The 25796-nt window shown below is 51.8% G+C and overlaps 1 protein-coding gene across 1 annotated transcript in view; it reads left to right on the top strand.

The window, feature by feature from the left end:
• The window catches only part of LOC102455270 (uncharacterized), a 101789-nt gene that overhangs the window by 3029 nt on the left and 72964 nt on the right, over window positions 1–25796 (top strand). The window contains exons 3-14 of the mRNA XM_075914435.1: window positions 395–703; window positions 3944–3973; window positions 5999–6457; window positions 8062–8391; window positions 8899–9228; window positions 13011–13340; window positions 14945–15274; window positions 15782–16111; window positions 19894–20223; window positions 21828–22157; window positions 22665–22994; window positions 23874–24203. Of these exons, the coding sequence (XP_075770550.1) occupies window positions 395–703; window positions 3944–3973; window positions 5999–6457; window positions 8062–8391; window positions 8899–9228; window positions 13011–13340; window positions 14945–15274; window positions 15782–16111; window positions 19894–20223; window positions 21828–22157; window positions 22665–22994; window positions 23874–24203 (3768 nt within the window). The remainder of the gene's footprint in view (window positions 1–394; window positions 704–3943; window positions 3974–5998; window positions 6458–8061; window positions 8392–8898; window positions 9229–13010; window positions 13341–14944; window positions 15275–15781; window positions 16112–19893; window positions 20224–21827; window positions 22158–22664; window positions 22995–23873; window positions 24204–25796) is intronic.

Genomic DNA, 25796 nt, shown 5'->3' with positions numbered 1-25796 from the left:
GCAGGGGCACGGCCCTGACTGCCCAGGAGTCGTGTGCTCTGCAGGCAGGCAGCTGATCTCCAGGGGAGACCCCCCCCCTTCTCTCCCCAGTGTGTGGAGTGGAGGGAGGTTCTAGTCCCTGCTCTGTACAAGGCTCTTGGTGTGACCAGGAGTAAGTCAAGTCCTGGCTGCATGCCTCAGTTTCCCTTCTGCAAAGTAGGGGCAATGAGGCTTCAGCATGTTCTGGGGCTCAGTGACCTGCCTGTGCAGGCATGGAGGTGCAGGACAAGGGCCCAGGGTCACGGGGGAAGCCCGTTCTGCCCTGTTCTGCACTCGCTGGCGATGCCTCACGCTGGGCTGGGCCTTAACCCCGCAGCCCTGAAGCAGGCGTCCCAGCAGCTGTTTCCTTTGCCAGATGTCAGGCTGGTGGGGGGCCCCCACGGCTGCGCCGGGCGAGTGGAGGTGCTTGTGGCCGGGCGCTGGGGCACCGTGTGTGACGACAGCTGGGACGAGAAGGACGTGGCCGTGGTGTGCAGGCAGCTGGGCTGTGGGCAGGCTGTGGAGTCCCTGAGTAGCAGCGTGTTCGGCCCAGGGTCCAAGTCACAGCCTGTCCTGCTGACGGACGTGCACTGCGAGGGGACGGAGGCGGCTCTGGGGAACTGCACATACATGGATGCAGAGTACCTCTGTGAGCATGACGAGGACGCGGGGGCTCGCTGCCAAGGTGAGCTGACCTGGAGCAGTTATGAACAGAAAACTCCTTCCTGCAGCAGGATTAGTGACCCCACACACTGCCCGCGACTGACAGCCCCCAGCAGGGCTGGGAGTCAGGACTCCTGGGGTCCATCTCCGGCTCTGGGAGGGAAGTGGGGCCTAGTGGGTTGGGGGCTGGGAGGCAGGACTCCTGAGGTCTCTCCCTGGCTCTGGGGGTACGTCTACACTAGCTCGTTAGTTCGAGCTAGGTAGGGTAATTAGGGCAAGCGGAGTTGCAAATGAAGCCTGGGATTTAAATATCCTGGGCTTCATTTGCATGTTCCCGGGTGCCGCCATTTTTAAACCCCCTTAGTCCGAACGACGTGCCCACAGCTACATGCGGCACGGAGTAGGTAGTTTGAATTAAAGATCCTAATTCAAACTACCATTACTCCTCGTGGAATGTGGGCACAGAGTTCGGACTAAGGGGGATTTAAAAATGGTGGCACCCGGGAACATGCAAATTAAGCCCGGGATATTTAAATCCCAGGCTTCATTTGCAACTCCGCTTGCCCTCATTACCCTACCTAGCTCGAACTAATGAGCTAGTGTAGAAGTACCCTGGGAGGGGAATGAGGCCTAGTGGGTTGGGGGCTGGGAGCCAGGTCTCCTCGGTTCTGTTCCTGGCTCTGGGAGGTGTCACCTACATACACTAGGGCAGGGCACCCACCTTGTCCCAGTTCCTAGAGCTCAAGGAACCCCGACCTGCTCCCAGTTCTTAGGGGCCTGTGAGAAAGGCACCTGCCTTCCGCCAGGCCCTGGGCCCAGGGAGCAACCTGGGGGTTTGCAGGGGATTTGCACCAATGAAAGAGCCTGACAGTGGTACCTAGATCGGAACACACCCCCTAAGTGTGCAGGGCTCTCTGATGGCTCACCCTGGGGACCCGCGGCTCTGCCTCTGGCTCTGCTTTGGTGACGATGTCACTGGGTGCGTAAAGCGCCCGCCAGCCGGGTGTTTCCCTGGTGGGAGCACAGAGAGCTCACCTGTTCTCGCCCTGGGCTGAGCCCTGCCCTGCTGAGTCCCCTGCACAGGGAGTGTGGATTAGTCTGTGCTGGTAGGGCCCCGGTGGGGCTGGTCTGTGCACAAGGGTTAGGAGCAGGTGTAACATGCCAGGTGGTCGGGGCACCGCTGAGAGGGTCAAATCAGGGAGAATTCTTACAGCCAGGGTTACTTACAGCCCTAGACTGGGGCCCTTCTCCATAAGGCGCCAAGCTAGCCACACACAAACCACTTCAGCTGCCAGTGTGGCCAGTAGGAAGTCACACACGCAATCCCCTTAGACACTCCAGCTTCACCCGTGCCACAGCCGGCACCGCTCCTTACACAGAGGAGGGGTTATCAGACCGATCTCACTGACTCCGAACAGGTTCTTCCAGTCCCAAGGGCCAGCCCCAGTCCCGGCTCAATTTGTACCTCAGCTCTTACCCAAAAGCGCACGCTGGGCCAGGCCTGTAGCATCTGAAATCTAAGGGTGTATTAATAAAAGGAAAGACAAGGTGGAGAATGAGATTGTTAAAGTGATCACATGACATGCGCCAATCACCAAGTCCCTGATGCAGGCCTAGCAGAGATGGAACAACCTGCTAGTGTAACCGTCTCTGGAGGGCATGGATGGTTGGCCGGGTCGACGCTCCTGCCCAGCTCTGTCTCTGGCAAAGGTTCTTCTGGAGCGGAGAGTAAGCCCAGGATCCTTTTCTAACCTTGTCCCTGCAGAGTGAATTCCATTGTCCCCCTGGCTGCTGGGGCCTCCCAAAATGGGGCTGGTCACATGACCACTAAACTAGTTTAAGGCGATGTCTACACTGCAGGTTATTTTCGGAAGAAAGTAGCAAATAGTGAACTGCAATTTGCATACCTTTACCCGATTCTTTTTTCAGAAGAGGCTTTTCTGACATTTGGCCCATCTACACGGGGGCCAAATGTGGGGAAAACCTCCTCTTTCGGAAGATCCCTTATTCCTCATAGAATGAGGGATACAGGGCCTCCAAAAGAGCGTGCCCACTTTTTCAGAAACTGATCCAAAAGGTATCCCAGAAAAACTCTATAGTGTAGACATAGCCTATGTCCTTTCTAAACAAGGAGCCAGGGAGTATCCAGGTGTGTCCTTCGCAGACAAAGGGCCAGGTGTCAATTGGCTCCTCAGGTGTCAATTGGCAACGCTTAAGAGCCTTTGTCAATACAGTGTCCACTATTCATTGGGCCACCCCCCTACCCCCCCACAATAGGTGGATGATGCCGTCTGCAGCCTCCCCATCAGAGAACCTTAAAAATATAAGTACAGAGCCCGTATCCGTAACTTGACCCCTGAAAATCATACATGGATGTGAGCAGCGTAGACAGAATCAGCAAAGCACGAGCTTTCCTTAGACGCCTCCCATGACCCATCTTACGCAGAATTTGGGGCAAACCCACCAGTGGGAGCAGCAGTGATCTGGCTGCTCATATTAAAATCCAATAACATCACAGTAGTGCAGAGCAGCTCATGGGCAGCCAGCCTGGCACCACCTTCCTGCAGGTGCTATGGGGGGGGGAAGCTTTGGGGTGCAAGGGTCCCAGCAGGCAATGAGAGAGAGGCGGCTCCCTGAGTGTAGGTCCCAGCATGCAGTGGAGGCAAGGTGGCTCCCTGAGTGTGGGTCCCAGCGTGCAATGGGAGTTAGGCGACTGCCTGGGTTCAAGAACACAACAGGAACAAACTGGGGCGTGGCTCTAAGAGTGTGGTGTCCAACCAGTTCTGAAGCAAACAAGCTACGGTCAACCAACTACATAGTTCAAGCCAACTGGCCACACTTAACTGGCCAAATAGCCACATGTGGCTAGTGGCTAGAATAGGGCTACTCAACTTTGGAGGCCCCGGGGGGCAATGATACTCCTAGCACATGCCAAGGGCCACAACTTAAGCAAATACCTTCTTTCACACTCACAGGACTGAGTACAAAGATTAAGGCAAGACTACACAACACACAGGCCCCATTTAAGTCAGTTCTGCTGATATTAATAAAATGCAACAGTGGGGCAGAGCGGCCAATGGGCAGCCGGCCTGGGGCTGGCCCAGTGTTCTAGGTACCAGCATCTGTCACTGCCGTGTCTGGTTCCAAGTGCTCTGGACTCTGCCCCACCTGGTGCCATCTTCCTGCAGGTGCCATGGGGCTGGGAAGCATTAGGGTGCGAGGGCCCCTCTCTGTTCCTGACAGTTTCCCCTTCTTTCCCCAGCTGCTGGTGTGGGAGTCTCTGCCCTCTCAGGTACGTACGTCTGGCCCCGCAACACCTTCCCTTTGCCTGAGCCCAGGCCAGAATCCCACCCTGGTGTCACAGCAGGGCCTGAGCAGAGGTGGCTGCCACCATGCTGGGCCCAGCATGCAATGGGAATGAGGCAGCTGTCTGAGTGCAGGTCCCAGCATGCAACGGGAGTGCGTTGGGAGCCCAGATACAGGTCCCAGTGTGCAAAGAGAGCAAATAACGTGCCTGAGGTTAGGACCTAGAAGGCCACAGCAGTGAGGCAGCTGCCCGAGTGCAGAACCCAGCATGCAAGAGGTGCTAGAGTCTCTGGGAACAGAGGGCTGAGTGCTCATGTGCGGCCTCGCTGGGTGATCACTGCACAGTCTGCCTGGGGAGGAAAGAGGGGATCTGGCAGTCCCAGAGGATGGGACAAGTGGGGCCTGGAATTGACACCCTCTCAAGTACCATGGGGCAGGGTTATAGAGGGAAAAAGCTCTCATGTGGCAGGATCAGCTTCCAACACACTATCCGCTACTGACACATCCCAGAGGGGCGGGGAGCCAGGTCTCCTGCATTTCGTCCTCGGCCCTGGGAGGAAAGTGGGGTCTAGTAGCTAAAGCAGGAGTCCCAGAGCTGGGATAGGGTGCTGCCTCTCTGGTCACCATGGTCTGTTCCCAGCTCCAAGGCACCAGCAAATACCAGCCCGCATGTCCCTTAGGATCTCAGTTTGGCTTCTGAGACACTCTGAGTTTGGGTGCCCCACACAGCCCATGGGGAAGACCCCACCGGGGCCCTTGTGACTGACCCTCTGGCAGGGACATCCTGTAGCTCCACATGGGGAAGGGGTTTGATCCCTGGGCAGTGTCTGGGTCATGGTGGGCACCCGTCCTCTGAGAGCACACAGGCTGCTGGAACTGGGGCAGGAATGGGGGGCAGGGATGACTGTTACTGCCAAAGCTCCTCTGGGACCCAGGGCTCAGCTCTCCACACCTGCTCTGACACTGAGACAGCAGGGATGGACAGGGCCTGTGACGGACACAGCACGGGGGGAGGAGGGGCCATGGGAAAGCTGGCTCCCAGACAGCAGCAGTTCAATGTGGCATTGGTAGGAAAAGCAATAGAGCCCTAGACAGCCAGTGTGGGGCTCCGGGCTGTGTGTGTATGAAGCAGGCTGCGTGGGGCAGGCTTGCCAGGGCTCCCAAACTGCCATGACCAGAGGATGTTTGCGGCAATCGTGTCCTGGGGACCAGCCCCTTGGGGACCCTTATCAAGAGCTCGGTTCTTACCCCGTCAGTCAGGCAATTTCCCTTCACTCGCTTACACTTTAACCACAGAGGCGATGCTGGCGTGGGGCGCTCTGGTAACCCTGCCCCAACTATTGCCTCTGGCTCCATCACGGCAAGAGGCAACATTCCATACATCACTTGTTTTGCCAAAACGAGAACCCATTTGCTTCTGCCAGCCAACCAAGATAGCGCAAGGCTCATTTCTGCTAGAGAGACAGGGACAATTGAGATAGGGCTTACCAAGGGAGGCTGTTGCAGTGAAAATGGGATGTATGGTCAACTGTCCCCTTCAAGCATTTGCAGATTCAGGAATTTTGCTGCCTCTATTCTGTGCCAGTTGGTTACTGGACAGAAGATAGAGCCTGACAGAAAGAGGGTTTCCCACTAGATTTATTTGGATTCAGACTGACCCTGTAGGTGTTCATGAAGACTAGAAACTTTGGACAAATATATCCAGAGACTGGCTCTTAAACCTGTCCTTGCTTCACAATGGAGGGCCAATAAATTTGCTCGTGAACCTCTAGCACTATAACCCTGGAGAAGATGCCAGTGTTGACCCCTCAGGTAACCCTTATCCAAATAACAAGTGAATGGGTACAAGACACATCGGAGGAAGGACCGCGTTCCTCAGCAATCTTTGTGATCAGAAGCAATGGATTCACTAGGAGTGTTTCTTACTTTGGGGGTTTCCAGATTTGGCTCCTCCAGGGGAGATTCCGCTCTGGTTGAAGAACGGCTCAAAATGCCAGTGTGGATTCCTCAGGTATCCCTTCTCCATCTCGCAACCGTGGTACAAGATCCATCGGAGGGAGGCACGTCTTTCCCCAGTGTGCTTTCGGATCTCATGCACAGAATTCTCTCTCTGAGCGTCTCTTCCTTTGGATGTTCACAGACTCGGCCCCTCCAGGGGAGATTCCGCTCCGGCTGGCGAACGGCTCGAGTCGCTGCGCTGGGAGAGTCGAGGTGCTACACGACCAGCAGTGGGGAACCGTGTGTGATGACAGCTGGGACTTAACCGACGCTGGAGTCGTGTGCAGGCAGCTGGGCTGTGGCACGGCGCTCTCAGCCCCAGGGGGGGCTCGGTTTGGACGAGGCTCTGAGCGTATCTGGCTGGATGAGGTTAACTGCACGGGGACAGAAGCTGCCCTCTCCGAATGCACGGCCCGGCCCTGGGGAGACAGCAACTGTACCCATGGAGAAGATGCGAGTGCCGTGTGCTCAGGTAACTCTCATCTATGTCACCTCCTAGCTGGCGCAGCAGGGCTCTGTGGTGCAGGGTTGGGTGTTGGTTCTGTCACAGTTCAGGGAAGTCTCATCAGTATTTCCCCTCGGCATCCAGCCACGGCCCCCAAAGGCAGGCTTCCGGTTCCTGAGCCATCGCCGCTCCTCTGTGGAGAGCCCTGTCTCTCCCTTCTGGTTTGCCTATTTTCATGTCAGAAGGCCCCTCTCCCCCATTTAAACCATGATTTCCACCGCCAAGAGAGACTGGCTCGTTAGGCTAGCCTCCGTCTCTGCGGACACTGATTGCAGCATCACTGCCAAAGGTTAAGTTGGCAGCCAGCTCATCTCTTTCTTAGCAAATGCCGTCATTATGAAGATGAGCGCTTTCCGGCTTGGGTTACTCTGGGTGCTGTGACAAAGTGAATTCAGGCTTGGGTTACTCTGGTTACTCGTAGAATCTGTAGCGACCTCTGTGCCCCAGAATGGTGCGGGTACCCTGTCCTGGGAGGAGGCAGACATCCAGCGATAGACCTCTCTGCTCTGAGTCACTGGTGTCTCTGTGACCAGCTCCCAGGGCAGCCAACCGAGATGTTGAGCTTCGGAGGTGCAAAAAGTGGGTACAGAATTAGCCTCTAGATTACAGTTGAGTGTTGATCATTCAAGAGGGATCCAAGCAGGCCTGGAGATCTCCTGTCCATGGATTAAAACCTTCCCAGATAAAGCGTAAGTGAGATTGAAAGTAAAAAGGATCAGGTCTTTGTAGAGCTTTCCAGCAGCCTCTCCACCATTCAGTCCTGGATTCTTCCAAAAAGCTCTTTCTCCCCAGCATCACCAGGAATTAGCTACACGGATTGGGGTGACGTACGAGACAGCCATTCACAGATGATTTGCCATACACTTTAAAGAAAGATGAATTCGGTGTAGACGGGAGCCATTTGATTCTACAGTTCTCCTCTGACAATATGCATGGAAAGACACAAATACACCCACATTCCCTACTGTCTGTCCCTTAAGGTTGAATGTGGCTCATTAATCCTGCGGTATGTTTAAGCCAGTCTGGCCATGGGGCACAGTCTCCAAAACCTCCCTGTGGCATCGGCACTACCGTCATGCAGGCCGTGGGGAGGATGACTGAGTGTGGGAGGGGATGTCTTCCCCTCTCTGTTCTGGGTTAGCCCTGCGAGCCAGTGAGGATGACTGTCTGGAGTAGCGGGTGTGGACTGGAGCTGTGAAAGATGTTTTGCCATCTGAGTCATCCCAGACCCTGCTGGCTCACAACACTAGAATGGGGCTGTGTATGGGCAAGGACCCCACTAGATGCATTTGGAGTCAGCATGACCCTGGAGATGATCATGATAATCAAGGTTTCCAGGAACATGCTCTTAAACCAGCCTTTGTTCAAGAACATCGTCTCCCCTCATTTACCCTTGCGTCTCTAACCCTGTAATGATGGAGAAGATGCCAGTGTTAGTCCCTCAAGTAACCCTAATCCACCTCACAGCCAAGGCGGTGCAAGAACCATCAGAGGGAAGCACTTCTTTCCCCGGCGTTCATTTAGATCTGATGCACGGGAATCTGAGTGTCTCTTTCTTTGGCTGTTCCTAGATTCAACCTCTCCAGGGGAGATTCCGCTCCGGCTGGCGAACGGCTCGAGTCGCTGCGCTGGGAGAGTCGAGGTGCTACACGACCAGCAGTGGGGGTCCGTCTGCGATGACAGCTGGGACTTATCTGACGCTGGAGTCGTGTGCAGGCAGCTGGGCTGTGGGACGGCGCTCTTAGCCCCAGGGGGGGCTCGGTTTGGACGAGGCTCTGAGCGTATCTGGCTGGATGACGTTAACTGCAAGGGGACAGAAGCTGCCCTCTCCGAATGCACGGCACGGCCCTGGGGAGACCACAACTGTAACCATGGAGAAGATGCGAGTGCCGTGTGCTCAGGTAACTCTCATCTATGTCACCTCCAACAGTGCACAACATTATGCTGCAGGGATGGCTGTTGGTTTTGCAACACTTCAGGGCGGTCTCATCAGTATTCCCCCTCGGCATCGAGCAAGGGCCCAAAAGGCAGGATTCCAGCTCCTGAGCCATCGCTGCTCCTTTGTGGGGATTCCTGTCTCTCTCCCTCCTGGCTGGGCTATTTTCATGTCACAAGGCCCTTCTCCCTCATGTACACAGTGATTTTCACCACCAAGAGATACTGGCTCGTTAGGCTAGCCTCTGTCTCTGCAGACACTGATTACAGCATCACTCCCAATGGTTAAGTTGGCAGCCAGCTCAGCTCTTTCTTAGCAAATGCCTCAATGATGAAGATGAGCGCTTCTGGCTTGGGTCACTCTGGGTGCTGTCATCATAGAGTCTGTAGCGATCTCTGCGCCCCAAAATGGTGCTGGTACCCTGATGCACAGGAATCTCTTTCTCAGCGTCTCTTCCTTTGGATGTTCACAGACTCGGCCCCTCCAGGGGAGATTCCGCTCCGGCTGGCGAACGGCTCGAGTCGCTGCGCTGGGAGAGTCGAGGTGCTACACGACCAGCAGTGGGGAACCGTGTGTGATGACAGCTGGGACTTATCCGACGCTGGAGTCGTGTGCAGGCAGCTGGGCTGTGGGACGGCGCTCTCAGCCCCAGGGGGGGCTCGGTTTGGACAAGGCTCTGAGCGTATCTGGTTGGATGACGTTAACTGCAAGGGGACAGAAGCTGCCCTCTCCGAATGCACGGCCCGGCCCTGGGGAGACAGCAACTGTAACCACGGAGAAGATGCGAGTGCCGTGTGCTCAGGTAACTCTCATCTATGTCACCTCCTAGCTGGTGCACCAGGGCTCTCCTCTAGCTCTATATGTGCAAACACACTAATACACTAACCTTCTCTACCAGTGGGTGTGTCTACACAGCAGGGTTAACCTCAAAAAAAGCTATGCTAATTGCGTAGCTTGGAATCAAACAGCTTATTTCCAAGTTGGGAACGTCTACACAACGCTTGCTGGGAAAAAGCGCCTTCCCTTCCTCCTCGTACAATGAGGTTTACAGATATGGGAGTAAGCAGCACAGCATAATTTCGACATTATGTTGAATTCACCTCTTGTGTCCAGACGCTGTTATTTCGGAATAACGCTGCTGTGTGGACGTACCCAGTATGTCCCGAGAGGTTAAATATGAGTCATTTATCCTGCGGAATGTATAACTCGTTCCGGCCCTAGGTCGCTGTCAGCAAAACCACCGTGTGGAGCTGTGATTGCCCTTTCGCAGGCCCGCGGTGGATGAGAGGAGTGAGTGGGGGGTGTTCTGCCCTCTCTGTCGCTCGTCATCCCCATACTCCAATGTGCAGGAAGAGCTCAGTGAGTGCACGGACGACACGTGTTTGCAGCCAGACCGACCCTGCGAGCTCTCATGAACACTTGAAACTTGAGGCCTGTGAGTCCAGAGACAGACTCTGAAACCACTACTTGCTTAACTATGGAGCCTCAGCTAATTTACCACTGAGCCCCTAACACTGTAACAATGGAAGAGATGCCAGTGTGGGTTATCATAGAATCATAGAATCATAGGACTGGAAGGGACCTCAAGAGGTCATCGAGTCCAGCCCCCCGCCCTCAAGGCAGGACCAAGCTCCACCTACACCATCCCTGACAGATGTCTATCTAACCTGTTCTTAAATATCTCCAGAGAGGGAGATTCCACCACCTCCCTTGGCAATTTATTCCAATATTTGACCACCCTGACAGTTAGGAATTTTTTCCTAATGTCCAATCTAAACCTCCCCTGCTGCACTTTAAGCCCATTACTCCTTGTCCTGTCCTCAGAAACCAAGAGGAACAAATTTCCTCCTTCCTCCTTGTGACACCCTTTTAGATATTTGAAAACCGCTATCATGTCCCCCCTTAATCTTCTTTTTTCCAAACTAAACAAGCCCAGTTCATGAAGCCTGGCTTCATAGGTCATGTTCTCTAGACCTTTAATCATTCTTGTCGCTCTTCTCTGTACCCTTTCCAATTTCTCCACATCTTTCTTGAAATGTGGCGCCCAGAACTGGACACAGTACTCCAGCTGAGGCCTAACTAGTGCAGAGTAGAGCGGCAGAATGACTTCACGAGTTTTGCTTACAACACACCTGTTGATACAACCTAGAATCATATTTGCTTTTTTTGCAACAGCATCACACTGTTGACTCATATTCAACTTGTGGTCCACTATGACCCCTAGATCCCTTTCTGCCATGCTCCTTCCTAGACAGTCGCTTCCCATCTTGTATGTATGGAACTGATTGTTCCTTCCTAAGTGGAGCACTTTGCATTTCTCTTTATTAAACCTCATCCTGTTTACCTCTGACCATTTCTCTAACTTGCTAAGGTCATTTTGAATTATGTCCCTATCCTCCAAAGAAGTCGCAACCCCACCCAGTTTGGTATCATCTGCAAACTTAATAAGCGTACTCTCTATCCCAATATCTACATCATTGATGAAGATATTGAACAGTACGGGTCCCAAAACAGACCCTTGAGGAACTCCACTTGTTATCCCTTTCCAGCAGGATTTAGAACCGTTAACAACAACTCTCTGACTACGGTTATCCAGCCAATTATGCACCCACCTTATCGTGGCCCTATCTAAGTTATATTTGCCTAGTTTATCAATAAGAATATCATGCGAGACCGTATCAAATGCCTTACTAAAGTCTAGGTATATGACATCCACCGCTTCTCCCTTATCCACAAGGCTCGTTATCTTATCAAAGAAAGCTATCAGATTAGTTTGGCATGACTTGTTCTTCACAAACCCATGCTGGCTATTCCCTATCACTTTATTACCTTCCAAGTGTTTGCATAGGATTTCCTTAATTACCTGCTCCATTATCTTCCCTGGGACAGACGTTAAACTGACCGGTCTATAGTTTCCTGGGTTGTTCTTATTCCCCTTTTTATAGATGGGCACAATATTTGCCCTTTTCCAGTCTTCTGGAATCTCCCCTGTCTGCCATGATTTTTCAAAGATCATAGCTAAAGGCTCAGATACCTCCTCTATCAGCTCCTTGAGTATCCTGGGATGCATTTCATCAGGACCTGGTGACTTGCTGACATCTAACTTTCCTAAGTGACTTTTAACTTGTTCTTTGTGTATCCTATCTTCTAAACTTACCCTCTCTCTGCTTGTATTCACTACGTTAGGCACACCTCCAGACTTCTCGGTGAAGACCGAAACAAAGAAGTCATTGAGCATCTCCGCCATTTCCAAGTTTCCTGTTACTGCTTCTCCCTCCTCACTAAGCAGTGGGCCTACCCTGTCCTTGGTCTTCCTCTTGCTTTTAATGTATTTATAAAAAGTCTTCTTGTTTCCCTTTATGCCTGTAGCTAGTTTGATCTCATTTTGTGCCTTTGCCTTTCTAATCTTGCCCCTGCATTCCCGTGTTGCTTGCCTATATTCATCCTTTGTTAGTTGTCCTAGTTTCCATTTTTTATATGACTCCTTTTTTATTTTGAGATCGTGCAAGATCTCCTTGTTAAGCCAAGCTGGTCTTTTGCCATATTTTCTATCTTTCCTACACAGCGGAATTGTTTGCTTTTGGGCCCTTAACAACGTCCCTTTGAAATACTTCCAACTCTCCTCAGTTGTTTTTCCCTTCAGTCTTGCTTCCCATGGGACCTTACCTACAAGTTCTCTGAGCTTATCAAAATCTGCCTTCCTGAAATCCATTACCTCAATTGTGCTGGTCTCCCTTCTACCTTTCCTTAAGATCATGAATTCTATTATTTCGTGATCACTGTCCCCTATACTGTCTTCCACTTTCAAGTTCTCAACTAGTTCCTCCCTATTTGTTAAAACCAAATCCAGAACAGCTTCTCCTCTGGTAGCTTTTTCAACCTTCTGAAACAGAAAGTTGTCTCCAATGCAGTCCAGAAACTTATTGGATAGCCTGTGCCTCGCTGTGTTAGTTTCCCAACATATGTCTGGATAGTTGAAGTCCCCCATCGCCACCAAATCTTGGGCTTTGGATAGTTTTGTTAATTGTTTAAAAAAGGCCTCATCCACCTCTTCCACCTGGCTAGGTGGCCTGTAGTAGACTCCTAGCATGATATCACCCTCGTTTTTTACCCCTTTTAGCTTAACCCAGAGACTCTCTACACAGCTATCTCCTACATTCATCTCCACTTCAGTCCAAGTGTGTACATTTTTAATATACAAGGCAACCCCTCCTCCCTTTTTTCCCTGTCTGTCCTTCCTGAGCAAGGCGTACCCTTCCATACCAACATTCCAATCATGCGTCCCATCCCACCAGGTTTCTGTAATACCAATGATATCATAGTTGTATTTATTGGTTAGCAATTCCAGTTCTTCCTGCTTATTACCCATACTTCTCGCATTTGTATATAGGCATCTAAGATACTGATTTGATCTTGCCTCCCTGTTGTGCCCTGACCCTCCTGAGGGTTGCTCAGGTATCCCTTCTCCATCTCGCAACGGTGGTACAAGATCCATCGCAGGGAGGCACATCTTTCCCCAGTGTGCTTTTGGATCTCATGCACAGAATTCTCTCTCTGAGCGTCTCTTCCTTTGGATGTTCACAGACTCGGCCCCTCCAGGGGAGATTCCGCTCCGGCTGGCGAACGGCTCGAGTCGCTGTGCTGGGAGAGTCGAGGTGCTACACGACCAGCAGTGGGGAACCGTGTGTGATGACAGCTGGGACTTAACCGACGCTGGAGTCGTGTGCAGGCAGCTGGGCTGTGGCACGGCGCTCTCAGCCCCAGGGGGGGCTCGGTTTGGACGAGGCTCTGAGCGTATCTGGCTGGATGAGGTTAACTGCAAGGGGACAGAAGCTGCCCTCTCCGAATGCACGGCCCGGCCCTGGGGAGACAGCAACTGTACCCATGGAGAAGATGCGAGTGCCGTGTGCTCAGGTAACTCTCATCTATGTCACCTCCTAGCTGGCGCAGCAGGGCTCTGTGGTGCAGGGATGGGTGTTGGTTCTGTCACAGTTCAGGGAAGTCTCATCAGTATTTCCCCTCGGCATCCAGCCACGGCCCCCAAAGGCAGGCTTCCGGTTCCTGAGCCATCGCCGCTCCTCTGTGGAGAGCCCTGTCTCTCCCTTCTGGTTTGCCTATTTTCATGTCAGAAGGCCCCTCTCCCCCATTTAAACCATGATTTCCACCGCCAAGAGAGACTGGCTCGTTAGACTAGCCTGCGTCTCTGCGGACACTGATTGCAGCATCACTCCCAATGGTTAAGTTGGCAGCCAGCTCATCTCTTTCTTAGCAAATGCCGTCATTATGAAGATGAGCGCTTTCCGGCTTGGGTTACTCTGGGTGCTGTGACAAAGTGAATTCAGGCTTGGGTTACTCTGGTTACTTGTAGAATCTGTAGCGACCTCTGTGCCCCAGAATGGTGCGGGTACCCTGTCCTGGGAGGAGGCAGACATCCAGCGATAGACCTCTCTGCTCTGAGTCACTGGTGTCTCTGTGACCAGCTCCCAGGGCAGCCAACCGAGATGTTGAGCTTCGGAGGTGCAAAAAGTGGGTACAGAATTAGCCTCTAGATTACAGTTGAGTGTTGATCATTCAAGAGGGATCCAAGCAGGCCTGGAGATCTCCTGTCCATGGATTAAAACCTTCCCAGATAAAGCGTAAGTGAGATTGAAAGTAAAAAGGATCAGGTCTTTGTAGAGCTTTCCAGCAGCCTCTCCACCATTCAGTCCTGGATTCTTCCAAAAAGCTCTTTCTCCCCAGCATCACCAGGAATTAGCTACACGGATTGGGGTGACGTAAGAGACAGCCATTCACAGATGATCTGCCATACACTTTAAAGAAAGATGAATTCGGTGTAGACGGGAGCCATTTGATTCTACAGTTCTCCTCTGACAATATGCATGGAAAGACACAAATACACCCACATTCCCTACTGTCTGTCCCTTAAGGTTGAATGTGGCTCATTAATCCTGCGGTATGTTTAAGCCAGTCTGGCCATGGGGCACAGTCTCCAAAACCTCCCTGTGGCACCGGCACTACCGTCATGCAGGCCGTGGGGAGGATGACTGAGTGTGGGAGGGGATGTCTTCCCCTCTCTGTTCTGGGTTAGCCCTGCGAGCCAGTGAGGATGACTGTCTGGAGTAGCGGGTGTGGACTGGAGCTGTGAAAGATGTTTTGCCATCTGAGTCATCCCAGACCCTGCTGGCTCACAACACTAGAATGGGGCTGTGTATGGGCAAGGACCCCACTAGATGCATTTGGAGTCAGCATGACCCTGGAGATGATCATGATAATCAAGGTTTCCAGGAACATGCTCTTAAACCAGCCCTTGTTCAAGAACATCGTCTCCCCTCATTTACCCTTGCGTCTCTAACCCTGTAATGATGGAGAAGATGCCAGTGTTAGTCCCTCAAGTAACCCTAATCCACCTCACAGCCAAGGCGGTGCAAGAACCATCAGAGGGAAGCACTTCTTTCCCCGGCGTTCATTTAGATCTGATGCACGGGAATCTGAGTGTCTCTTTCTTTGGCTGTTCCTAGATTCAACCTCTCCAGGGGAGATTCCGCTCCGGCTGGCGAACGGCTCGAGTCGCTGCGCTGGGAGAGTCGAGGTGCTACACGACCAGCAGTGGGGGTCCGTCTGCGATGACAGCTGGGACTTATCTGACGCTGGAGTCGTGTGCAGGCAGCTGGGCTGTGGGACGGCGCTCTTAGCCCCAGGGGGGGCTCGGTTTGGACGAGGCTCTGAGCGTATCTGGCTGGATGACGTTAACTGCAAGGGGACAGAAGCTGCCCTCTCCGAATGCACGGCACGGCCCTGGGGAGACCACAACTGTAACCATGGAGAAGATGCGAGTGCCGTGTGCTCAGGTAACTCTCATCTATGTCACCTCCAACAGTGCACAACATTATGCTGCAGGGATGGCTGTTGGTTTTGCAACACTTCAGGGCGGTCTCATCAGTATTCCCCCTCGGCATCGAGCAAGGGCCCAAAAGGCAGGATTCCAGCTCCTGAGCTATCGCTGCTCCTTTGTGGGGATTCCTGTCTCTCTCCCTCCTGGCTGGGCTATTTTCATGTCACAAGGCCCTTCTCCCTCATGTACACAGTGATTTTCACCACCAAGAGATACTGGCTCGTTAGGCTAGCCTCTGTCTCTGCAGACACTGATTACAGCATCACTCCCAATGGTTAAGTTGGCAGCCAGCTCAGCTCTTTCTTAGCAAATGCCTCAATGATGAAGATGAGCGCTTCTGGCTTGGGTCACTCTGGGTGCTGTCATCATAGAGTCTGTAGCGATCTCTGCGCCCCAAAATGGTGCTGGTACCCTGATGCACAGGAATCTCTTTCTCAGCGTCTCTTCCTTTGGATGTTCACAGACTCGGCCCCTCCAGGGGAGATTCCGCTCCGGCTGGCGAACGGCTCGAGTCGCTGCGCTGGGAGAGTCGAGGTGCTACACGACCAGCAGTGGGGAACCGTGTGTGATGACAGCTGGGACTTATCCGACGCTGGAGTCGTGTGCAGGCAGCTGGGCTGTGGGACGGCGCTCTCAGCCCCAGGGGGGGCTCGGTTTGGACAAGGCTCTGAGCGTATCTGGTTGGATGACGTTAACTGCAAGGGGACAGAAGCTGCCCTCTCCGAATGCACGGCCCGGCCCTGGGGAGACAGCAACTGTAACCACGGAGAAGATGCGAGTGCCGTGTGCTCAGGTAACTCTCATCTATGTCACCTCCTAGCTGGTGCACCAGGGCTCTCCTCTAGCTCTATATGTGCAAACACACTAATACACTAACCTTCTCTACCAGTGGGTGTGTCTACACAGCAGGGTTAACCTCAAAAAAAGCTATGCTAATTGCGTAGCTTGGAATCAAACAGCTTATTTCCAAGTTGGGAACGTCTACACAACGCTTGCTGGGAAAAAGCGCCTTCCCTTCCTCCTCGTACAATGAGGTTTACAGATATGGGAGTAAGCAGCACAGCATAATTTCGACATTATGTTGAATTCACCTCTTGTGTCCAGACGCTGTTATTTCGGAATAACGCTGCTGTGTGGACGTACCCAGTATGTCCCGAGAGGTTAAATATGAGTCATTTATCCTGCGGAATGTATAACTCGTTCCGGCCCTAGGTCGCTGTCAGCAAAACCACCGTGTGGAGCTGTGATTGCCCTTTCGCAGGCCCGCGGTGGATGAGAGGAGTGAGTGGGGGGTGTTCTGCCCTCTCTGTCGCTCGTCATCCCCATACTCCAATGTGCAGGAAGAGCTCAGTGAGTGCACGGACGACACGTGTTTGCAGCCAGACCGACCCTGCGAGCTCTCATGAACACTTGAAACTTGAGGCCTGTGAGTCCAGAGACAGACTCTGAAACCACTACTTGCTTAACTATGGAGCCTCAGCTAATTTACCACTGAGCCCCTAACACTGTAACAATGGAAGAGATGCCAGTGTGGGTTATCATAGAATCATAGAATCATAGGACTGGAAGGGACCTCAAGAGGTCATCGAGTCCAGCCCCCCGCCCTCAAGGCAGGACCAAGCTCCACCTACACCATCCCTGACAGATGTCTATCTAACCTGTTCTTAAATATCTCCAGAGAGGGAGATTCCACCACCTCCCTTGGCAATTTATTCCAATATTTGACCACCCTGACAGTTAGGAATTTTTTCCTAATGTCCAATCTAAACCTCCCCTGCTGCACTTTAAGCCCATTACTCCTTGTCCTGTCCTCAGAAACCAAGAGGAACAAATTTCCTCCTTCCTCCTTGTGACACCCTTTTAGATATTTGAAAACCGCTATCATGTCCCCCCTTAATCTTCTTTTTTCCAAACTAAACAAGCCCAGTTCATGAAGCCTGGCTTCATAGGTCATGTTCTCTAGACCTTTAATCATTCTTGTCGCTCTTCTCTGTACCCTTTCCAATTTCTCCACATCTTTCTTGAAATGTGGCGCCCAGAACTGGACACAGTACTCCAGCTGAGGCCTAACTAGTGCAGAGTAGAGCGGCAGAATGACTTCACGAGTTTTGCTTACAACACACCTGTTGATACAACCTAGAATCATATTTGCTTTTTTTGCAACAGCATCACACTGTTGACTCATATTCAACTTGTGGTCCACTATGACCCCTAGATCCCTTTCTGCCATGCTCCTTCCTAGACAGTCGCTTCCCATCTTGTATGTATGGAACTGATTGTTCCTTCCTAAGTGGAGCACTTTGCATTTCTCTTTATTAAACCTCATCCTGTTTACCTCTGACCATTTCTCTAACTTGCTAAGGTCATTTTGAATTATGTCCCTATCCTCCAAAGAAGTCGCAACCCCACCCAGTTTGGTATCATCTGCAAACTTAATAAGCGTACTCTCTATCCCAATATCTACATCATTGATGAAGATATTGAACAGTACGGGTCCCAAAACAGACCCTTGAGGAACTCCACTTGTTATCCCTTTCCAGCAGGATTTAGAACCGTTAACAACAACTCTCTGACTACGGTTATCCAGCCAATTATGCACCCACCTTATCGTGGCCCTATCTAAGTTATATTTGCCTAGTTTATCAATAAGAATATCATGCGAGACCGTATCAAATGCCTTACTAAAGTCTAGGTATATGACATCCACCGCTTCTCCCTTATCCACAAGGCTCGTTATCTTATCAAAGAAAGCTATCAGATTAGTTTGGCATGACTTGTTCTTCACAAACCCATGCTGGCTATTCCCTATCACTTTATTACCTTCCAAGTGTTTGCATAGGATTTCCTTAATTACCTGCTCCATTATCTTCCCTGGGACAGACGTTAAACTGACCGGTCTATAGTTTCCTGGGTTGTTCTTATTCCCCTTTTTATAGATGGGCACAATATTTGCCCTTTTCCAGTCTTCTGGAATCTCCCCTGTCTGCCATGATTTTTCAAAGATCATAGCTAAAGGCTCAGATACCTCCTCTATCAGCTCCTTGAGTATCCTGGGATGCATTTCATCAGGACCTGGTGACTTGCTGACATCTAACTTTCCTAAGTGACTTTTAACTTGTTCTTTGTGTATCCTATCTTCTAAACTTACCCTCTCTCTGCTTGTATTCACTACGTTAGGCACACCTCCAGACTTCTCGGTGAAGACCGAAACAAAGAAGTCATTGAGCATCTCCGCCATTTCCAAGTTTCCTGTTACTGCTTCTCCCTCCTCACTAAGCAGTGGGCCTACCCTGTCCTTGGTCTTCCTCTTGCTTTTAATGTATTTATAAAAAGTCTTCTTGTTTCCCTTTATGCCTGTAGCTAGTTTGATCTCATTTTGTGCCTTTGCCTTTCTAATCTTGCCCCTGCATTCCCGTGTTGCTTGCCTATATTCATCCTTTGTTAGTTGTCCTAGTTTCCATTTTTTATATGACTCCTTTTTTATTTTGAGATCGTGCAAGATCTCCTTGTTAAGCCAAGCTGGTCTTTTGCCATATTTTCTATCTTTCCTACACAGCGGAATTGTTTGCTTTTGGGCCCTTAACAACGTCCCTTTGAAATACTTCCAACTCTCCTCAGTTGTTTTTCCCTTCAGTCTTGCTTCCCATGGGACCTTACCTACAAGTTCTCTGAGCTTATCAAAATCTGCCTTCCTGAAATCCATTACCTCAATTGTGCTGGTCTCCCTTCTACCTTTCCTTAAGATCATGAATTCTATTATTTCGTGATCACTGTCCCCTATACTGTCTTCCACTTTCAAGTTCTCAACTAGTTCCTCCCTATTTGTTAAAACCAAATCCAGAACAGCTTCTCCTCTGGTAGCTTTTTCAACCTTCTGAAACAGAAAGTTGTCTCCAATGCAGTCCAGAAACTTATTGGATAGCCTGTGCCTCGCTGTGTTAGTTTCCCAACATATGTCTGGATAGTTGAAGTCCCCCATCACCACCAAATCTTGGGCTTTGGATAGTTTTGTTAATTGTTTAAAAAAGGCCTCATCCACCTCTTCCACCTGGCTAGGTGGCCTGTAGTAGACTCCTAGCATGATATCACCCTCGTTTTTTACCCCTTTTAGCTTAACCCAGAGACTCTCTACACAGCTATCTCCTACATTCATCTCCACTTCAGTCCAAGTGTGTACATTTTTAATATACAAGGCAACCCCTCCTCCCTTTTTTCCCTGTCTGTCCTTCCTGAGCAAGGCGTACCCTTCCATACCAACATTCCAATCATGCGTCCCATCCCACCAGGTTTCTGTAATACCAATGATATCATAGTTGTATTTATTGGTTAGCAATTCCAGTTCTTCCTGCTTATTACCCATACTTCTCGCATTTGTATATAGGCATCTAAGATACTGATTTGATCTTGCCTCCCTGTTGTGCCCTGACCCTCCTGAGGGTTGCTCAGGTATCCCTTCTCCATCTCGCAACGGTGGTACAAGATCCATCGCAGGGAGGCACATCTTTCCCCAGTGTGCTTTTGGATCTCATGCACAGAATTCTCTCTCTGAGCGTCTCTTCCTTTGGATGTTCACAGACTCGGCCCCTCCAGGGGAGATTCCGCTCCGGCTGGCGAACGGCTCGAGTCGCTGTGCTGGGAGAGTCGAGGTGCTACACGACCAGCAGTGGGGAACCGTGTGTGATGACAGCTGGGACTTAACCGACGCTGGAGTCGTGTGCAGGCAGCTGGGCTGTGGCACGGCGCTCTCAGCCCCAGGGGGGGCTCGGTTTGGACGAGGCTCTGAGCGTATCTGGCTGGATGAGGTTAACTGCAAGGGGACAGAAGCTGCCCTCTCCGAATGCACGGCCCGGCCCTGGGGAGACAGCAACTGTACCCATGGAGAAGATGCGAGTGCCGTGTGCTCAGGTAACTCTCATCTATGTCACCTCCTAGCTGGCGCAGCAGGGCTCTGTGGTGCAGGGATGGGTGTTGGTTCTGTCACAGTTCAGGGAAGTCTCATCAGTATTTCCCCTCGGCATCCAGCCACGGCCCCCAAAGGCAGGCTTCCGGTTCCTGAGCCATCGCCGCTCCTCTGTGGAGAGCCCTGTCTCTCCCTTCTGGTTTGCCTATTTTCATGTCAGAAGGCCCCTCTCCCCCATTTAAACCATGATTTCCACCGCCAAGAGAGACTGGCTCGTTAGACTAGCCTGCGTCTCTGCGGACACTGATTGCAGCATCACTCCCAATGGTTAAGTTGGCAGCCAGCTCATCTCTTTCTTAGCAAATGCCGTCATTATGAAGATGAGCGCTTTCCGGCTTGGGTTACTCTGGGTGCTGTGACAAAGTGAATTCAGGCTTGGGTTACTCTGGTTACTTGTAGAATCTGTAGCGACCTCTGTGCCCCAGAATGGTGCGGGTACCCTGTCCTGGGAGGAGGCAGACATCCAGCGATAGACCTCTCTGCTCTGAGTCACTGGTGTCTCTGTGACCAGCTCCCAGGGCAGCCAACCGAGATGTTGAGCTTCGGAGGTGCAAAAAGTGGGTGCAGAATTAGCCTCTAGATTACAGTTGAGTGTTGATCATTCAAGAGGGATCCAAGCAGGCCTGGAGATCTCCTGTCCATGGATTAAAACCTTTCCAGATAAAGCGTAAGTGAGATTGAAAGTAAAAAGGATCAGGTCTTTGTAGAGCTTTCCAGCAGCCTCTCCACCATTCAGTCCTGGATTCTTCCAAAAAGCTCTTTCTCCCCAGCATCACCAGGAATTAGCTACACGGATTGGGGTGACGTAAGAGACAGCCATTCACAGATGATCTGCCATACACTTTAAAGAAAGATGAATTCGGTGTAGACGGGAGCCATTTGATTCTACAGTTCTCCTCTGACAATATGCATGGAAAGACACAAATACACCCACATTCCCTACTGTCTGTCCCTTAAGGTTGAATGTGGCTCATTAATCCTGCGGTATGTTTAAGCCAGTCTGGCCATGGGGCACAGTCTCCAAAACCTCCCTGTGGCACCGGCACTACCGTCATGCAGGCCGTGGGGAGGATGACTGAGTGTGGGAGGGGATGTCTTCCCCTCTCTGTTCTGGGTTAGCCCTGCGAGCCAGTGAGGATGACTGTCTGGAGTAGCGGGTGTGGACTGGAGCTGTGAAAGATGTTTTGCCATCTGAGTCATCCCAGACCCTGCTGGCTCACAACACTAGAATGGGGCTGTGTATGGGCAAGGACCCCACTAGATGCATTTGGAGTCAGCATGACCCTGGAGATGATCATGATAATCAAGGTTTCCAGGAACATGCTCTTAAACAAGCCCTTGTTCAAGAACATCGTCTCCCCTCATTTACCCTTGCGTCTCTAACCCTGTAATGATGGAGAAGATGCCAGTGTTAGTCCCTCAAGTAACCCTAATCCACCTCACAGCCAAGGCGGTGCAAGAACCATCAGAGGGAAGCACTTCTTTCCCCGGCGTTCATTTAGATCTGATGCACGGGAATCTGAGTGTCTCTTTCTTTGGCTGTTCCTAGATTCAACCTCTCCAGGGGAGATTCCGCTCCGGCTGGCGAACGGCTCGAGTCGCTGCGCTGGGAGAGTCGAGGTGCTACACGACCAGCAGTGGGGGACCGTCTGCGATGACAGCTGGGACTTATCTGACGCTGGAGTCGTGTGCAGGCAGCTGGGCTGTGGGACGGCGCTCTTAGCCCCAGGGGGGGCTCGGTTTGGACGAGGCTCTGAGCGTATCTGGCTGGATGACGTTAACTGCAAGGGGACAGAAGCTGCCCTCTCCGAATGCACGGCACGGCCCTGGGGAGACCACAACTGTAACCATGGAGAAGATGCGAGTGCCGTGTGCTCAGGTAACTCTCATCTATGTCACCTCCAACAGTGCACAAAATTATGCTGCAGGGATGGCTGTTGGTTTTGCAACACTTCAGGGCGGTCTCATCAGTATTCCCCCTCGGCATCGAGCAAGGGCCCAAAAGGCAGGATTCCAGCTCCTGAGCCATCGCTGCTCCTTTGTGGAGATTCCTGTCTCTCTCCCTCCTGGCTGGGCTATTTTCATGTCACAAGGCCCTTCTCCCTCATGTACACAGTGATTTTCACCACCAAGAGAGACTGGCTCGTTAGGCTAGCCTCTGTCTCTGCAGACACTGATTACAGCATCACTCCCAATGGTTAAGTTGGCAGCCAGCTCAGCTCTTTCTTAGCAAATGCCTTAATGATGAAGATGAGCGCTTCTGGCTTGGGTCACTCTGGGTGCTGTCATCGTAGAGTCTGCAGCGATCTCTGGGCCCCAAAATGGTGCTGGTACCCTGATGCACAGGAATCTCTCTCTCAGCGTCTCTTCCTTTGGATGTTCACAGACTCGGGCCCTCCAGGGGCGATTCCGCTCCGGCTGGCGAACGGCTCGAGTCGCTGCGCTGGGAGAGTCGAGGTGTTACACGACCAGCAGTGGGGGACCGTGTGTGATGACAGCTGGGACTTATCCGACGCTGGAGTTGTGTGCAGGCAGCTGGGCTGTGGAATGGTGCTCTCAGCCCCAGGGGGGGCTCGGTTTGGACAAGGCTCTGAGCGTATCTGGCTGGATGACGTTAACTGCAAGGGGACAGAAGCTGCCCTCTCCGAATGCACGGCACGGGCCTGGGGAGAACACAACTGTAACCACGGAGAAGATGCGAGTGCCGTGTGCTCAGGTAACTCTCATCTATGTCACCTCCTAGCTGGTGCACCAGGGCTCTCCTCTAGCTCTATATGTGCAAACACACTAATACACTAACCTTCTCTACCAGTGGGTGTGTCTACACAGCAGGGTTAACCTCAAAAAAAGCTATGCTAATTGCGTAGCTTGGAATCAAACAGCTTATTTCCAAGTTGGGAACATCTACACAACGCTTGTTGGGAAAAAGCGCCTTCCCTTCCTCCTCGTACAATGAGGTTTACAGATATGGGAGTAAGCAGCACAGCATAATTTCGACATTATGTTGAATTCACCTCTTGTGTCCAGACGCTGTTATTTCGGAATAACGCTGCTGTGTGGACGTACCCAGTATGTCCCGAGAGATTAAATATGAGTCATTTATCCTGCGGAATGTATAACTCGTTCCGGCCCTAGGTCGCTGTCAGCAAAACCACCGTGTGGAGCTGTGATTGCCCTTTCGCAGGCCCGCGGTGGATGAGAGGAGTGAGTGGGGGGTGTTCTGCCCTCTCTGTCGCTTGTCATCCCCATACTCCAGTGTGCAGGAAGAGCTCAGTGAGTGCACGGACGACACGTGTTTGCAGCCAGACCGACCATGCGAGCGCTCATGAACACTTGAAACTTTAGGCCAGTGAGTCCAGAGACAGACTCTGAAACCACTACTTGCTTAACTATGGAGCCTCAGCTAATTTACCACTGAGCCCCTAACACTGTAACAATGGAAGAGATGCCAGTGTGGGTTGCTCAGGTATCCCTTCTCCATCTCGCAACCGTGGTACAAGATCCATCGGAGGGAGGCACATCTTTCCCCAGTGTGCTTTCGGATCTCATGCACAGGATTCTCTCTCTGAGCGTCTCTTCCTTTGGATGTTCACAGACTCGGCCCCTCCAGGGGAGATTCCGCTCCGGCTGGCGAACGGCTCGAGTCTTTGCGCTGGGAGAGTCGAGGTGCTACACGACCAGCAGTGGGGGACCGTGTGTGATGACAGCTGGGACTTATCCGACGCTGGAGTCGTGTGCAGGCATCTAGGCTGTGGGACGGCGCTCTCAGCCCCAGGGGGGGCTCGGTTTGGACGAGGCTCTGAGCGTATCTGGCTGGATGACGTTAACTGCAAGGGGACAGAAGCTGCCCTCTCCGAATGCACGGCACGGCCCTGGGGAGACCACAACTGTAACCACGGAGAAGATGCGAGTGCCGTGTGCTCAGGTAACCTCATCTATGTCACCGCCAAGCTGGCACAGCAGGGCTCTGTGGTGCAGGGATGGGTTTTGGTTTTGTCACAGTTCAGGGCAGTCTCATCAGTGTTTCCCCTCGGCATCCAGCCAGGGCCTCCAAAGTCAGGCTCCCGGTTCTGTAGGCATCACCGGTCTTGGGTGGAGAGCCTCGTCCCTCTCCCTCCCGACCGGGTTATTGGCATGTGACACAACTCTTTAAGTATACCCTGATTTTCACCACCAGTCAGGCTGGCCTACTGTCTTTGTGGTGACTGACCAGAGCATTATGGGCTCCCGTTACGTTGGCACCCAGTTCTTACTCAGCACGCACACTGACTCTTAAGGAGAGTACGTCACACAGAACATTTTCAGAGCAATAGCAGAATCCGCCCACATGGTAAAAGGCTCAGCAGAGATCAATCCTCTGCAACACGGGCTGTGGCAGGGGCAGGTCTTCACCCTTCTGTGCTGTCATGTTGATGACACGCTTAGGTCTGAACAGGAACGCCGCCCTATGGTACCTCAGGGGGCCAAGTGCTTCCAATCCTTCCCCCGGGACTGGGGTTTCTGCGCACCTGTGAATGGGCCAGACCGTTAGGTGGATGAGGCCCTGAGACACTTGCCACACAAAGGTATTTATTTCAAAGTTCCTTCTTGGTCATTTGGTCCCCTAAAGACTCCAGCTGGAACCTTTGAAGAGACCGAGAACAGGTAATGAGCCAGAGAACGGGAGCAGCACTTCAGGTCTGGGTGACTCTGAACATGGAGCAACCAGCTCAGACTCTGTAGTGACCTTCCTTCTCCAGAACAGCACTGGAAGAAAGGGGACATCCATTAATAGACCTCTCTCTTCTGGGTCACCAGCATGTCTGTGACTGAGATTTCTCAATTAGGGTCCCACTGCAAAGGACGGGAGAGCCACTCTCGAAATATGGTGCCTGTTGCAATATTAAGATTTACCAGACCAGCATCTAAGACACTTTAGTGCTAACCCAGAAGCCAACGACATAGTTCCTTTCAAGCAAACTGGCCTTAGGTGTCCCACCCACATACCCAAGTCAGATAGTTTTCCCACTACCAAATGGCCAGAGAGGTTACTGTAAAGATCAATCAATATTTCAGATCTCACCCCCACCTATGTGCTGATAGCCAAGTCTTAGTAACTAACCTCACATTAATTTTTAAAAAGAGGAGGGATTAGTGGTTAAAAGCGATCAGCACCTACATAGACATGAATACAGTGCCGAGATCTGACTGAGAGTAGAGATGGTGACCTTTGGAGATGCAAAATGTGCTTACGGAATTACTCCATCGGTCAAAGGACAATGCTCATATGCAAGGCTGGATCCAAGCAGGCTTGCCGGTCTCATATCAATGGCTGAAAGATTTCCCAGATGAAGCATCAAAGCTCTCTCAGATAAAGTGGATCAGGTCTCAGGGTTCTTTGTAGAGTTTTCCGGCAGCCTCCTCAACATTCAGTGAGAGGAGAAAGCGGGAGTCAAGGAGAATTCCAAATCGACCTATCTCCCAAGTATCACCGGGAATTAGCTAAAAGGCTTATCCAGCAAAGGAGGGGTAGGAATGG

This window comes from Pelodiscus sinensis, chromosome 33, assembly GCF_049634645.1.
Source record: "Pelodiscus sinensis isolate JC-2024 chromosome 33, ASM4963464v1, whole genome shotgun sequence".
Classification (NCBI taxonomy): Eukaryota; Metazoa; Chordata; order Testudines; family Trionychidae; genus Pelodiscus; species Pelodiscus sinensis.
This window is presented reverse-complemented; position numbering and strand designations above follow the sequence as displayed.